Genomic DNA, 16856 nt, shown 5'->3' on the forward strand with positions numbered 1-16856 from the left:
AGGGGGCTAAGGAACACAGGAGGGAGGAAAAGACAAGGACGTGGGGAAAAAACGGGATATTTGGACTTGAAGGTTCAATAAAAAGCACTGCACTCATCAAGGTCAGGGCTTTACTTGTTGTTTCCACCAGGGGAAACAAAATAGCTGCTTATTCTTAGGGGTAGAGAAAAAGGCCCTTTCCCATAAACCTGCTTTAGTAACTGATCGATTTTCCTGCAGCCACCTCAGGTCAGAAATCACCATTTCCGTCATTCGAACATAATAACATGGCTTTTGAATTGGGGTAGTGAAATATTTGCTGAGGATAGCAAATAATGGAGAAAAAGAAAAGTCAAATTCCACCACCGATGCAGTCAATCTGGCTGTTCCACAGCCTCTAAAGAAAAAGGACTGAGTAATTCCGAACCGGAGAAGTGGATGAATGGCACACTCTGACACAGAGGCAGAAAGTGTAAAATATCACGAGCTAAAGAATAACAGCATTTTGGAAGGACTGCTGAAAAGCATTTAGTGCATGGGCATTGCTGTATGGCTCCTTTGTGTCGCTGCTGCTGTCAGAGGCCTGCATGAATTCTTCTCACATTAGACATAATCTGTATAATCTCTGCGAGCTGTTTCCCCTCTGGCCTTCCCGTGCATTTGGAAGAGGCGAAAGCAATGCTCAAATCCCAGCTGCTGCACCAAACTTCCATGCCTAACTCAGACCACACATGAGATCAGTAATAATTGTACATACTACAGGCCAAAAGTTATCAAGAGCAAGCAAAGAGCGGATGTAAATCCCTATTTCAGATGTAAAACCTCTCGAGACACTTGGCACAACCTCATGACTTGAAATGCTGCGTGCAGTTGGCTTCTGGTGACAACCTTGTCCCGTGCTGCTCAGGTACCCCAAAGGTCCAGCACATGCCCAAATCTTGGAGCTCACTGATTTTTTGCTCCATTCAAAAGCTCTTTGTTGCGCTCTGAAGCATTCAGAAGCATCTACTGCACTTCTGGCAGGGAAGCAGTGTTTTCTCCTAGCCTCAGCCAGCTCCTCAACTGCTGCGAGCAGCTCCCTGGCTTGACTCAGCTCAGGAAGAGGAGGGACGGAGCCTGCTCGTGACAACGGCCAAGTTCTATACAATAAAATTAAATACCTTTTAATTGCTGCTTACGTATTCCTCCAGCAATCTAACAAGTAGAAGAAAAAGAAAAGATGCTAGACTTCCAGGCCTAAAGGTTGAAGCTGTAACTTTCACAGATCTGCTGGAGGTGTAAAATTGTTCCAGAAATTAAAAAAAGACATTGCTACGGCGCTGTTCGTAACATCTCAGTACAACCCCCCACCTATTGGGAAGGCACGTAGCATTGCCACCACTACGAAAGGCTGGCTGTTATTTTCTAAACGCAATTCAAGCCACCAATTCTTTTTTTTTTTTTTTTTGGCACAGACGATGCAACCACACATCAGTGAATGACAGCAACAGCTCCCATCCACAGCCAGCAGTGATCGTTAGCCTGTCACAGAAACATTTCTTTTTGTTATTCTTTTTTTTTCAAAAGCAATTGAGAAATCCCCACTGGGACATTTTTAAGATGCATGCAAACAGCTGCTTAGAAAACACGTCTGGTTTTCGTAGCTGCAGTGCTTCTTGCGACAACTGAGATGTCAGCAAAGCTCCGGCTGCTGGATCGATCCGGCACAGGCTCCTGGAGCTCCGGGCATGTCCCAAACCTGCCTGGGGACATGTGGCCATACCAGGGCCAGGGGGCAGTTTACTACTGTTTGCATTTATGCTGAGAAATAAAGAAAAATCACATGGTCTGATAAATCAACTTGCACTCAGGCCACTCCAGTGGAGCTGACACGTGCGGTTTGTCTCTCGCTGTCCTGAGCGGAGGAGGACACTCATGATCCTGCTGGGGCTGGGCTTTCCACCTGTACAAGATTTAAGACTATGAAAATAAAAGTTCATCCTGATGTTTTTAGCTAATATAATTAAAGGGAAACCAGCATCTTCAGCCACTGTCATAAACAACTTTTTAAAGTTCGTATTGATTAGAAGTAGAATGAAACGATAGTTAACAGTAAAACGCTCCTGCATTACAACTCTACATACAAGATTTCAAACGCTGCTACCATTTAATGGAAAAATCTGGAAGAAAATCCCAAGAGTGAAGTTACTGCCACGTCACAAAGATCAAGCGTCTACGGTACGAACTTGAACTCCTCCATTAAATGCTTTGCAAAAACCAAACGTGCATTGTCTACAAAGCTGTTTTGTACCAGCTTGCAGAGATCCACCCCCAGAAGTTAACAGAAAATACGGGGATGCTTCCAGACTTCTTCCTTCTCCTCAAGACCCATAGCAGTGGATAATGACTTTCCCAAAGCCAAAGGAACGCTTTCAAGAAATAAAATAAAATCCAGTTAGCCTCCCAAAGTTTGTATGGCCACTAGGAAAAGCTCTTCAGAACTTATAAGCATTCCTAGTCTGAAGCCACTGTAAGAAAAAAAGGAAGACCTGACCCTCTTGCCTTCCTCCTCACCCTGCTGAGGCAGCCACCAGGAGCAGGTCTCCCTACCTGAAAAGAAAATCCGTAACATTCCGATTTTCTTTCAAAACACTAGCTTAAAGTTAGGACTAGAGGAGCTTAGAACCAACCTGAAAGCCTCTATGATTTTATGAAGGTGAGCCACCCAAGGGCTATTTTCCAGCTGGACATTCCCTGAAGCCACTAGCCTCTGGCTCCCAAGGTTTACATGACCATGATCCGTCTCCAACAGACCTTGACGGATGAGAGTGAAGCGCGGCTGTGGCGTGCATTGCACCTTTCAAGTCAAGAGTTCCAAGGTAAGAAAGACAGGAGACCTAGGTTTCCTGGTCTTCCCCCAACATGGAAAGTAATGAAGCCCCATTTGCAATAAAAATGTCTAATGTTCTTGACAAGTAATAAGCCCTTGAACTATTAGCGTATATCTAAAATCTTAACTTCACCTTCATACCTTGCACCTTCGGGTTAGTATTTATATCAAACACTGGCACAATTTTCATCTCTTATTTAGATAGGAGAGAGAGATCTAATTTCAGACAAGCTCGTGCTTTTATATGCTTGAGTCTTAGCTAATTATACCCTAGCTCAACTATCTGGGAATTAAAGTGGGTCCCATAACTTCTCCCCATCGACTCCCCTGCTGCAGAGATAACGCACTATTAAAAACCTCCCCTTGAAAAGGAATCGGATCCTGCATAACTTCTGGAGCCACAGTTCGCTGACTCCATGCTGGAGAGCCACAGCTTAGTGGTTCTGAATAAATGCTTCGTGTGCGGTGTAAGCAGCAGAAACGGAATCAAGAGCAAGTGCCATTTTATTGCATGCATGTTCTTCCCAAATATTCCATAATTTCTGTCAAAACTGGCAAGCTTCAAGTCCAAACCTAAGTTGGAAAACGGTCTGGTGATTACAGCATGGAGAAGAACAGGTTTTGATGCTGAACGACGTGTAGGAAAAAAAAACACCCCAAAATCACTCAACTCCAGTCAATCTATGACATCAGGCTTGGACAGTTCTGGCCAAGTAGCTCTGACCTATTCAGTTTGGACTGTGAGCTGTGAATATTTGGGTTAGGTGAATTAATTCAGTGAATTAATGCCATCAAGAGAGGCTGAGCAGCAGCTCTGCCAATGCACATGCTCCTGAAGATAAAAGAGTGAGGCGTGGCAACACTGCATAGGAAGACCTCAAGAAACCCACCTCTGCTTCCATCTCAGGACGAAATATCGTAGTGGGACCCTAAGTGATTTGAACAGATTTGTAAGGTAGAGATGATTGTTACAAAACTGGCAACAGTCATTAAAAGACCATATAATACACACAAAATACCTTAATTTTTCAGTGCAAGATAACTAGAGGGGAGCAACCGCTTTGCACGTGATGTTTATTCCATGGAGTTCCGCTATTTTACACTAGGTTAGACACACTAGTGTCTGGAAAATCCTGCGATAACAGCACTTTTCTGTAGAGCAAACCTTTAACCGCAGCTTTTGGAATGCAAATGGAAGTGGAAAAATCTCTTGTTCTGTGTGTTGCTTATTTCTCTCCAAAAAAAAAAAAAAAGAGAGAAATTATTGGAGTAAAATGTTTCACTAAAGGACATATATACAAACCTACATGCACACGAACGCCTGGCACACTTCCTTGATGCTTCCTTAAATAGTATCAGGGTTGGCATCTAAATGAAAAGTAACAATCTATATGGAAATTAAGCAGCAAAGCTATGCACTCCGGGTCCCTGATGGAACATCAAGCTGAGTGTAATGAAGTTTTCATCTGTAGTACTGCATGAAGTAGATCAGAAACAGAACTCAATTGCACATGCAATTATTCCTCTGATATCTGCATAAAACACCTGAACTTAAGAACTGAATTTAGCACTGAAACTAAAAAAGGCAGAGCAAAACTTTGGCCAACTCAGCTCTACTAATACCCTACTGGAAAATGGACCTTCTGCAGGCATACTGTGGCCTCATGTCCAACGCACAGTGCTAGCCGCTGCTGTATACGGCTCTTGGATGACACCACCACACCTAGATGGCAATAACAGCTTGCCTTGACAGCCATCCCAAAAAGCACAGCTTGGACAAGGCTCACAGGAATCTCGTAATGACCTCTGCAAGAAAAAAAAAAAAAAAAAAAAAAAAAAACACAACAAAACAATAGCCTTGGGCTATTCCAAAAGGCTAACCTGGGAAAACAGCGAAGCTGCAGAAAACCTTAAGTTGGCCACGCTTCCGCTCCTTCCATGCGAGCACGGCTGCAAAGGCATTCCCAGGGATGGGGGGAAGAGCTCGTGCTGCTGGAAATGCTCTGCAAGCAGGCAGAGAGCTCGACAGGAGCGAACACGCTCTGATTTGCTGTGCTCCAGCCCCGAAATAACAGGGGTCGACCCACCAACAGGTATGTTGCAGCACATGTGCCTCCCAAAAGGCAAGCCTGAGCCCAACACAATTTCATTTTAAATGAGCAGAAGGAGAGAGAATGAGAGGGTCCAAGAAGGCTTCTGGAGAAAGGGAGAAGAATGGGAAGAAAGAGGAAACGTAAATGAGATGCACAAGTTTAGCATCAACCACAAATGGAAGGAATCAAAAGAGGTCAACCTGCAAACTGCTCTCAGGGTAACACAAGCCATGAGAGCTGATCTTCTTTGAAGATCCCTTTTTTAGGCAACTTTAGGAAGCAGGGAAAAAACAGAGGTATGCACATCTTATCTTTCAGACTGCTTGATTTGTGACTATTTTGAACTGAAGCGGCAGACCAGAAGAAATTCTGGATTAACCTGACTTTCTCAGAGCGACCTGGAGGCAGCTGAAGTGCAAGAAAGAAGCACAGCTGCCGGAGCTGAAGAATGCAAGCTTCTGTCCCCAAAGCAGAACCAGCCAGCATTCCCTGAACCATCAGTGCTTCAGGGACAAATCCCAAGACAACTGTCAGGAATTAGAATATTCCCAAACAAACAGTTTTCAAAATAAAATGCAAACAAACCAACCAAACCGTGAGTTTTACTATTTTTAGAAGACACGGTCAAAGCCATTTTTTAAGACAAGAAAATGCAATCCAGCATTTCCTTCTTAAAAAGAAAAACACACAGAGAAATTGCTAGAGGTTTGTAGCTAAGTGAGGCCAGGGCTCCTGTGACATCCATGCAGAGGTTTCATCATTGTCACTCGGACTGAGAATTTTGCTTGGTTGCCTCTTTGACTGAGGCAGCCCTCACACAGACGCAGCCAAAAACACGGTTTGCAATAACAGCTGAACGTTCGCTTCGAAATAATCCACCGGGGAGCTGACTGCGAGCTTTTCTGAGGCGAGAGGAGTGTTTTCCCCGCCCGACAGCAGCTGCCTTTTCTTAGAAAGCCAGCCTGTGCCCTGGGTTTCGGGAGGGAACCTGGCCCAGCTGAGGCAGCTCTTCCACGCCGACGTGAGCCCGCCGCCCGCACCGAGCCCTGCGCAGCCAGGCTGCACCAACAGAGCTCCTTCTGCAAGCAAAAATGGACAATCCTAAGGGAGGCTGTTTCCAAGAATTACACAGCTGGCTCAAAGCAAATTAACTAATGACTACTCGTATCCCACCTGTAGAGTTTCATACCTGTGACATTAATGATCCAGTTATCTCATCTCCTTTCATCACCAGGAGAAATCCTCATAAAGTACCCACTCACACAGGCTAAACCAAGCACTAATTATTAGAAAATAAACTTTTGACTATTAAAATCACTTTTGATCTATTCCTCAGCTCAGTCAAGCTGCGGGTACAGAAAACCACCCAAATCCGACGCTATCCATACGCTACCCGACGTCAGCTCAGTTTGCAACATACTATGTAAGAGGCCACCGTTAATTCATGAAAGGTTTTTTCATTTCCATTTTCCAACTGAAAAATCACTGAGATACCTTGGTATGAAAGAACACTTGAGTGAAAATACATGCATTAATAAATCTGTCAAAGCCACTTACTGCAATTCTTTTCCCTGTTTTGAATCACGTAGTGTTCCTTAGGCAGAGAGGCTACCCCCTCTCATTACTCATTCTGTTGTAACTCTGTTTATTATCAGTGTTTACTAGATAAAAACGTAATAAAACCACAACTACTTGGGTTTGTTGTGTGTGTGCTGTTTTTTTTTTTACACCATTAAAAGTTTCCACACCACTATCATTTTCATCTTACCTCAAGCACTGGTCCAGCTCCAAGAATAATCTGTTCTACTCCGCTAGCAAATCCCTTCTGGCTGAGGGCAGTGAGGTGATGAATCAGAAAGTTTGTGCTCTGTGTTTTTCCTGACCCACTTTCTCCCGAAATCACGATGCACTGGTTCTTCCTCCGCTGAAGCATGGCATGGTAGGCCACGTCTGCCACGGCATAAATATGGGGCTCCAGCTTTCCCAGCTGATGGTTATCATACATTTTGACATATTTAGGATTATAAATAGGTAGAAACTTGAACGGGTTAATAACTATTAGGATGCTGCCTACGTAGGTGTAGATTTTTTCTTGCTTAAAGCGGTTTCTGAGATTTTCCAAGAGCGTTTTCTCATTTAAGTCCGGCAGGCTGCACAAGTCATCATAGTCCTTCTGCTGCGGCTGGGGCAGAAAGCCCCGTTCCACCATCCTGCGGCGCTCCTCCGTCACCCGCAGCCATGACTGCAGGCTCCCGTAGTGGATGGACCCATCGAGGTTCTTCTCCCGCAGAAGGAAGCGGTAATCCTCGCCACTTATCCTGTTCTCCAGGGCCATGCGAGGCCACAGCATCATGCGCTGGACTGGGCAGTCCGTAGGGTTGAGGATCCATTCCTCCCCACCGAACTCCTTCACTTCTGCAAGGACGTAACATTTTGTTTTCTCGAGCTGGAGTTTATTGATGAGCGAATCGATCACCTCGGCAGCCGTGGACGTTTTCCTGGCGGTGATGGGGCAATAGATTGTCCCTTCTGCGATACTCCCGGGGTATATGTGCAACGTGTACTCGCTATCCTCAAAGCGTCGTCTGCCTCCAACATCATTTACACTCATATTGGATCCTTTCCCATCAGTACCTGCACTGCATAGTTAGGACGTCCTGTACCTTGTCAGGTCATCATGTTATCAGCACTGAAAATGAAAAATAAACAAATAGGTTAAGTATTTTATCTTTATCTATGAGATGCAGTGCAACGCAGCAGCTAAGTAACGATACCAAGCACCTAAAAGTAACCGATCATTCCCAACTGACACCTGAAAAGAGAGCAGGGTAATATACAAAAAAAAAAAACAACTTAATATACCAAAGCTGTGGCCAAAAATAAACCCCACACAGTCCGCACGCATTTGACACCCAAACACAGGCTCAGTTCTACCCAGACACAGCCACCCTCATCACCTCAAACTTTGATCAGTTTTTCCCTGACCCTGAGGCATCAAAGATGCAAGCAGACCCTCTGCTTTTCCATCAACATACCTTACTGAGAATAAAATCAACAAGAAAAGCATTATTTTGTGAACAACATACTGGACAGCACACCGAATCCGAATCAACAGTGGCATTCTGCTCACGTCAAAAGTTGGTTCGGTTTAATCAGCATTACCAAATAACTTCTTGAGAATTAGTGCCTCTACTTCCATGTTCACGCACTGCATGAAAACCCAGGCAAAGTATGGCTCAGCTAACTGTGACTTTGGAAAACACTCCATGATTTTCCCAACGCTGACTTCCCGTGCACACAAACTACGTATTTTCTAGACACTGGAAGAGAATTAAACCTCTTGAGATTTTGAACAGTTGCATAAAATGCTAACTTACAAAGCTCTGATGTGTCACCTTGCAGGCATGTTCCAAATGAAAGGAAAATGCCACCTTTGTCAACTCAAAGGCCTGAACAGGAATGCTGAACAGCATTTAGACTCTTGAAACAATGATTTGCCCAGTCACAAGTTTTAAAAAAAAAAAAAAGTTGATTACTCAGCTGTCACAAGCTTCACGTTGTCTCAGGCTGTAAGACATCACACAATTCCTGCGTTGCTCTAAGAACACAAACTGCTGATATGCCCAACGCTTTGCTGCAGCACTAATGGGACCAGGAACTTGTATCGATTTAATCTACCTCCTCTGACCGCTGCTCTGAAATCCAGACTGCAGTAAGAATCACCAAGTTATAGCGTGTATTTATGGAACACAACACCTTCAAGTTGCAGGGTATTGCCACCCTATCAATGGCCCTTTTCCCCCACGATGTCCACCTTCTTCCAAGGTGTCCACATTAACATCAGATGTGAAATGTTACAGCCAACTCACTCATACAATCTCATTTTCTTTCTCTCTTGCTGCTTAAAAACCAGAGAACTCAAACCTCCAGTGTTGAAACATGCAATGCAGATAACTTCCCAATCCCTATGAGAACAAGGCACCCCACCACTGGCCCCAAATAAAGGCAATTCCAGACTTAGCAGTCCACAGCTCTCCAGCGATGGGATGCTGTAACAAATACACCACTCCCCTCAAAGATCTCCAAGTTATTCCAGCATGAAGACAGAAGAGAACCAAAGCAGGTGAAATTTAATACAGATAAAGGTTTGTGTAATGGACAACCTCACGCTGAGCTTTCCATCGAGCTCTGCCCCATAGGAGTGAGATCCTGCATCTATTACTGCTCCCTGACAGCACCAACAAGAAGTTAGTAGTGGTTAAAAAAAAGAGGTCAAAGCCCAACTGGGTTTGGGGTACGCCTGAGCTTCAGGAAGTCGGTGTTGGGAAACATTCACAGGGAGGGTTTCGAATGCTCACCCCTTCCCTGCGCTCTTCCCAAAGTCACCGTTGGCACCCGGAGCCGAGGCCCCCGTCCGAGCACCTCCACCCTCGTGTTCTGCAGCAACATGAGGCAGAGACTGGGCTATTTGTTTGATTTATTGTGCACGTTTCTGAGGTCCTCAAATGAAAAGCATTATTTTATGTTGCATTGTTTCTTGCTCCAATATTTCACCAAGTGTATTATCCCTAGCCACACGCTATTTGAAGCAAAGAAATTAATATGTCACAGTGAAATACATCTGGCGTGGCTCCGCAGTGCAATGCTTGGTAGCAGGACATATATAATATACTGGGAAGGGCTCCAGCTGCTTTCCTATAGGTTTAGGCTACGCACAGATGCAGCAGAGATGATGTCAGTTAAGTGCTGGGTTGGGCTTTCTTTGTCTAGCTCCTCGACTCCGGTATCAGCCTTTCTTTAAGGAGGAAAAAAAAAACACTTAAGCTCAGTAATTCCTCACCAAGATCTCACTTCAAAGCTTACCACAAGATGGTTGGCTATTTTTGTTCAGGTTATTTGAGCGTATCGAAGGCTGCTGACTCACATGAGAGCTGCAAACAGTACTGCAAGTCAGCCATCCAGAGCAAAGCCTCCTTCCCTGCTGCCTCCTCCCTCCTCCAGATACTCACAAGCCCAGTAAGTTCTTCATAAAGCAGCATCAGCAGCCTGCCACTCTCCCCCACCTCCCCTAAAGCTTTCATCCCTACAGATGCTTACTCCACCTGCACCCAAACAGCTCCAGGACCGAGTGCCAAAAGCGCAAACCTCCTGCAGAGCCAGGGCCAAGTCTCCCGGAGCTGCTCCAGCGCCAAGAGCTTCCACCAACCACACAGAAATTCGGCAAGGTGAGAAAGTGAAGAGGCGTTAATTTGAGCCTTATAAATCCCAGGAGGCAGGCTACGTGATTTGCTTTTAATGACGTTAAACGCGGCTCGGAGTATTGTGTCAGGTCAAAGAGACGTTAAGGAAGGTAATTGCTTGTGGTCTCCCGGCCGCTGAGGTGCAAAAGCCTGGCTCTGCTCAACATCAAACGCGCCTCCAGCAGACAGCGCGTTTTAAAACCATGTTGGAGAAAACATTGCACTGAAACACGAGTAAATGGTAATTAGCAGGTGTCGGGAGAGGGGCTCTCTTCGTGAAAGGTGCTCTAACAGGCCGTCATAATCAGCTTTTTTTTCTAACTAAACACTGTTTTTGCGTTCGGATGCAAATACTTTAAATATGGTCATGAAAAGTACAAAACAAGAAGAGGCGCTCTGCAATCCCTGAGCACCTGCCCTACACACTGCTTTAATTACAGACATCCAGTGTCGCTGTGTGTTTGCATTTAAATGAGAGCGGATCAAAGATGACGATACATCTAAGTAGGCAGGCCTCTTACGAAAAGCTATTATCTTACTAAAACAGGATGCCTGTCTCCAGACCCAATCAGTGGCAGATTTTAGGAGTACCTGACTTCACCACCAAGCTATCTTTCAACTGCTTCACTAGCACACTGGCTTTGGCAAGGATGAAGGATGCTGATGCTGCAGAGACTGACAGCTGGAGGATGCATGACAAATAAATGCAAAAATCTTTGGCCAAAACGTTTGGATTATGCATTGCTGTGAAAGGAAGGGTTTGGAAATTTATGGCATTTTAACCTATATGCTTTCATCTTAATATTTTCTGTATTTGTTTACATTTTCTGTATTTGGATGAAGACTCTTACTCAAATTGACCCTGCACGCTGCTTTTGCTCACTTTGCTATAACATAAATCTACTTGCAACATACAAAGCACGACCTGGGCACAAATGCGAGGCTGCAAACTAAGCCTTATGCCCTCCTACCTAACAAAGCAGATTCATATTTACAAGGAACACAGAATCCCATATAAAAATCACAACAAAGATCTGATGACATGCTGAACAGGTTGACAGAAAAAGTATATTAAAATTCTGGCGGTCAACTAGGCTTTGTGCATACACTGAACTTGCACATGGTGTTTTAAATCCACACTACAGGCAATCTTTCATTAGTTGACCATAGCTTACGGTACTTAAACACTGGTAGTAAACGTGCTTTCTTAAAGGAAACATATATGACTGTATATAGGGAGTGTTTTTGTATTGGAAAATGCATTTTCAAGCAAGTGTTATTCTCTAAGAGATATCAAACGAAATGCAATGGTTCAATTACCTTCGGAAGGGAGCAGTGTTTAGACCAACTGGGACAAAGCCACTGCAACAAACCAAGCCAGGCCAGTACACTGCTAGCAGGATGCTCCAGAGCACACTGCTCACTGTCTATGAGCAGGCACAAGGAAGCACTGCAAATTTTATGGGGCCAGATAGGTAAAAAGCAGGGAGAAAAGGGGGCTGGGGCCTCTGTGATAAAAGTATTTACCACAAAGTGCATGAATGGAAGCTTTTGGTTGTGCTGTTTCCTGCTTTTCTGCCCAGAAAGACAAATCTTAGTATTTCCCTTTTCAGGGACAGCGTAAGAAACATGCAGCAAAAAGCCAAAATAAACTGTCTAGTGGAAGCATCAGTACCCGCCATAAATAATTTGAGACAGCTATAGCTTGAAATCATGGCCAGGGTTTGCCAAATGTTGAATGACCAAAAAAAAGAGTAGTGTCAGTGTTGAGACTGCTAAAAGAGCAACTCTGGAAGCAAAGTTCACTTTGCTGTATTATAGCATCACATAACCCAGACAAGTGGCTACAAAAATAGCAAAACTTTCTCCCCCTTCCTAATCCTCAGACGACTGCAACGGCCTGGGTTGCTCAAGACAGACTGGGTTCACCCCTCCGTTGGTACGTCAAAACACATACCGCGTGCCGCCGAAATTCCTGAAATAGATAACTTAAAAATCCGAAACAGCCAATTTAAACATACTTCACCGTTTAACCTGAACATACTGGCCTGAGAGCTCTCTGAAATTCTCTTAGGCAGCAGCAAATGGTCCAGGGCCGCCGCTGCCTGAAACACAGGCAGAGCAACTCCCTGCCACGCAAGCGTTACCAGACCAAAACGACTGTGACAGCTGCCGCTGGAAAACTACAGCATCCAGAAAGGCAGAAAAGCCCATCTAGATGGCACACCTCTCCTTACACAAGGAGGAGAAAAATAAGGGCAGAGAGCTCCCTTCATTTACAAACAAAAATGTGCATCAGTCACACACAGTCTGGATGGTTTCAGTCATCCCGAACACGGTTATTGCGTACAGTTTTACAAACCCATTCATTTGGCAACCTATACAGTGCTAATCCTCTCCTTTTTATGGTCTCTCTCTTCCTTGCTCACCCTGATTTTCTTCTTTCCACGATGGAAGAGAAATATCCCATGGTAACTTAGTCAATGACTTCAGTGAAACTCTCTAAGAACCTCATGGTGCACATGCTACCTAAAACTAGCATTTCTGTGCCCAGGTATTGGTGCAGGGACAACAGGAGGTGTAAAGGGGGGTGCCTTGCAGTAAAGCTGTCTGCAAGAGCTCCGTAAGAAGAGTTACATCCAGAAAGAATTACAACCACCAAAGGAATTAAAATGAACACAGGAAAAGTGAGACTTGTAAGCGTTGTTGTGCCAGTTTGTAATCACAGGTCAAACCGAGCTCTTCAGAAGGCATAAGAAACTTGGAAAGCAAAGAACTCAGCCCTCCAAGATTCTCCATATTCAGAGAAAAGCTCTCTCAGATAAGTTTCAGAGTAGCTTATTTGGACTGTCAGGTGTCAAGCAAGAACTGATACGCGACTGCCACAGCCACCTAACAAACCTGGTGTCCCCTCACTTCCTGCACCTCAGCAAACCCAAACGATTCTCTCGAAGCCTGCAATCCAAGGCAGACTCGTAAACCCCAGAAGTTGTTTTTTTGGCTGTTATTGTCATGAGAAAAGGAGAAACAGCATTTGGCAGGCATTAACCTCCATCCCTCTGGTAGGGGGAAGAAGGTGGAAGTATTTCCACAAGCAGGGGTCACCCACCACTGCCATGCCTTTGGGGTCAGAGATGTGCACCCTGCCCAAAAGAAGATTCCCAGAATATGAAAGGATTTGTGAACACTCAGCTAAAACCATGTAAATAGTTCCCAAAGGTTTGCAGTTGCCCACGTTAAGTATAACCTAAAACAGGTTGCAAGCGCTTTGTGAGCTGCTCCTAAGCTCACTGGCTTTTTCATTGACTTGAAAATTGAGAAAAGTCATCTCAGGCTTATTTTTCCTGTGTTTACATTTTTATTCATCACTTTCAGCAATGGCATCAGCATCTTGTTTATTCCATCCTAAACAATGAGGCTTACACCTATTTAAGAGGCCCATGGATACACAGAATACCTCTGCAGATGACTCCCCCTTCCAGAACCTGGAATTACCCCGCATTGAGGTTTTGCTATTCCCCTGTGCTCCAAGAGCTATGAACACTGCTCAACAGTTCCTCTCCTAGCAGCTGGAAGCAGGGCTAGGACACTGGTACCCATTAATCATCCTCTTGCTGATGTCTCGTGTGGAAATCTGTCAGATTACAGCCAACTTTTCTCCAAGACAAAATGAAAAGGAAAAGTATCTAGATATACACACCTAAAAAACCCACAGGAAAAAACTGTTGCAAAGCAAATCACTCCTAGAGACCGCTGCAAACGAGGAACTGAATTAAGGCATGAATAATATCACAATCACTTACTCTTCCCCTTAAGGTCAAAGCACCTTCTGTGCAGAGAATGAATCAGTGTTCAAGGAATTAATCACGGCCGCACCGTGAATGAAGCTCTTGTCTGCGGGGTTCCTGCCTCGCTCGCTGGAGAAGCTACAGTAGGCACAGAAGAAGGCACGCTGTAAAACAGAAAAAAGGGACTACAGGAAGGCAAATTGCGGTCTTGTGATTCAGGCAACTGAATGAGAGAAGTGCCTTCCATCCCTGCTTCCGTCACACGCTTTCTGCATGATGCTGGGAGGCAAAAGGAGCGGTGCAAACAAAACCCGACGCAGACAGCCCCAGCTGTTCCTCTTTCTTAAGATCCCAACTTGAGTCACAGCAGCTGAAGCAGAGGCGTATGTTGCTTTTTTTTGGGGGGGGAAACCCTAATAAAAGCAGCTGGAAGCAGCGTCATCATCCAGCATCCATCAGCATTTCTGCAGAAACTCCTTTTTCTTAGATGTTTCCTAGCTTCTGAAAGTTGGACCTTACACATATAATGTTACCTACGTAATACTATGGTTTGTGTTTCTAATATAAATTAGACTGTGGTCACAAATGAGCAAACAGAGTGACTGGTCTTCAGAACCAGAAAACCCACCCTGTGATGGATGGGTGATAATCCAGGACCACAGGGGCCAGAAAGAAGCGCAGCCAAGAAAAAATAAGGAATAAAATCAAAGGAGGCGTGCCAGTGCTATGCCTTTAGCGCAGCCACCAGAGATCCCAGAAATATTTGCTGAAATACTCTGAATGCACATAGCATCTTCCTGTCATTTCATGAAGCACATCTGTAGTTATTTATATTTGTTTACAGCTAAAATTTCACGTATCAAGCCTGAAAAAAAAACACCCAGTGTTTACAATAAAAATCTCAGGGAACCTGCTAAAAATGAAGGATATAGAGTGTTAGAGCAGAGAGAGACTGCCAAGTGTCACAGGAGTTCACGCTGAGGACATCCCACCAGCCCCAAAACAGACACCAAGAACACCTATTTCGGAGCTCAGGGATTACACAGGTGTTAAAGACAAGATGCTTCTATCCTACGGAGCTCAAGAGCTTCGAGCCCAGGAGAACGAAGGCATCCTGCACCTTCTAATCCAGCCATGCAGGCACTGGTGTTAAGAGAACCTGGCTACAGCCACCTGGAAAGCGTGCTGAAGGATGCAACTGCAGCAGGGGAGGCAGCACCCTTGGTACAGAACAAACAGGCCTGAAGCAGGAGATGGGCAAAGATGATCCCTGCCTATGCAGAAGCATTACATCTCACACGACTGCACGACACTAGTGCCCAGGTGTCACTGCATCGCTGCATTAGAAAATGTCAGAAGTTAAGTGAAATCGGCGATTTGCGTAACACAATGTCACCGCGCCGTTTTTGAGTAGTGAGTCAAATAATCTCATGATGATTTCAGGGTGTTTTCTTCTCCCCAGAGATTTCAGGAGCACTGATGTTATCTGGCAGAGGTTCACACAATCAGGCTGCAAAGTCAAATTCACGTGCAATAGTGCTGGGAGGAGCTGCAGCTTCACGATTGCAGGTCTCTCCTTCCTCAAGGACTACAGATGCAACCGACAGTGGAAAAGGAAGGGTTTTACAGCCTTCTCACTGAAAAGTCTTTTTGGCTATCTGTCATATTCAAATACAATATTCCAGTGTTCCCAAGTCAATTTTACTACATTGCACAAAAAATTATTACCCATCTGCTCCCGGAGATCCATCAATACATAAAAACCTGAGCTTCCTCTTCCGCCAGAAAGACATTTCCAGCTCTCCTACTGATAGGATACATCCTGAAAATACATACGCTGAGATTAAAACAAATGATAAAAGCCAACTCTCATTGGCCTTAGGCCAAATACTTTATAAAAAAAAGTGCTACATTTTAAGTACAACATACCTTTTAATAAACTGCAGTTCAAATAGCCAATTCTCCAACAAAAACCTTTTCTGTTCCATTTGTCTCCTATCCCTTAAGTGACACTACAGTTCAGTTCAAACTCTCTTGCAATGTCATTTCCAAGCAGTGGTTTCTTTTGCTGCAACTCTCACTTTGGAAGTACGAATCAGCAAGGCTTGGACACCATCCACCCAGGTTCTTTCAAAATCCTCCAAATCCTCAAATGTCATTTCCATAACGTTATGAATGAAGGCAACCCTCGCCTCGCTGCAAAGCGCGTATGGGTTTCACCTTCCTGTTTGCCACTTCTGCTTGCTTCACCTTCCCGTTTTCAATCCGCCGATGAAATCATTTCCCAAAAGAGAATAATCTCCTCTGCGGTAAATGAAAGCCAGCCCTCAGCAGCAATGACTGCAGCCTCACCAGAAAAAAAGCAGCTGCTCCTGGCTGGAGCTAAGGTTCGCATTAAGTGAGAGACGACACCATGCATCACCCTAACGCGCCCATCTCAGAGTTCAGCAGCCCAAACAGCCTCGTACACCCCAAGCCAGCAGCTACAGCATCATTAGCTAAGGGGAAAATAATGTACATGGGAGCACCGATCCTCTAAACACCGCACCATCGAGGACTTGATCCCAGGAACACAATAATCCTGAACGATTGTGTGCCAAGCACGGGGTGCTGCGAGCCAAGGCACTTGTGGAGAGAGGTTTCCCTTTCCGTGGGGGACTCAGTGGTGTCCAGCCACAGGGAAGCCCCTAGCAGGACACCTTCTCCAGGTGGCCATCTCACAGTACCCCTCCTGGCACGCTCTGGACGAGCTAACTCATCCTGCAGCCTTCAACCTTCTCCTCCCTCACCTTCAGGTTCCTCCTGCAATTCGCTGTTCCTTAACATTACCAAGACCAGCTTTAACCAAGAGTTTCAGCAATCAAAACTCTACAGACAGAAGCAAGAG

At 44.9% G+C, this 16856-nt stretch overlaps 1 protein-coding gene across 14 annotated transcripts in view; it reads right to left on the reverse strand.

The window, feature by feature from the left end:
* Positions 1-16856, reverse strand: part of MYO9A (myosin IXA) — a 188275-nt gene that overhangs the window by 145104 nt on the left and 26315 nt on the right. For 13 of the 14 annotated variants that reach the window (XM_067004001.1, XM_067004002.1, XM_067004004.1 and 10 more), the window contains exon 2: positions 6710-7630. In XM_067004001.1, the coding sequence (XP_066860102.1) occupies positions 6710-7552 (843 nt within the window). In that variant the 5' untranslated portion in view covers positions 7553-7630. Of the gene's footprint in view, positions 1-6709; positions 7631-13984; positions 14231-16856 lie in introns of those variants that run through there. The other variant, XM_067003992.1, reaches the window with a different exon arrangement.

This window comes from Anser cygnoides, chromosome 11, assembly GCF_040182565.1.
Source record: "Anser cygnoides isolate HZ-2024a breed goose chromosome 11, Taihu_goose_T2T_genome, whole genome shotgun sequence".
Taxonomy (NCBI): domain Eukaryota; kingdom Metazoa; phylum Chordata; class Aves; order Anseriformes; family Anatidae; genus Anser; species Anser cygnoides.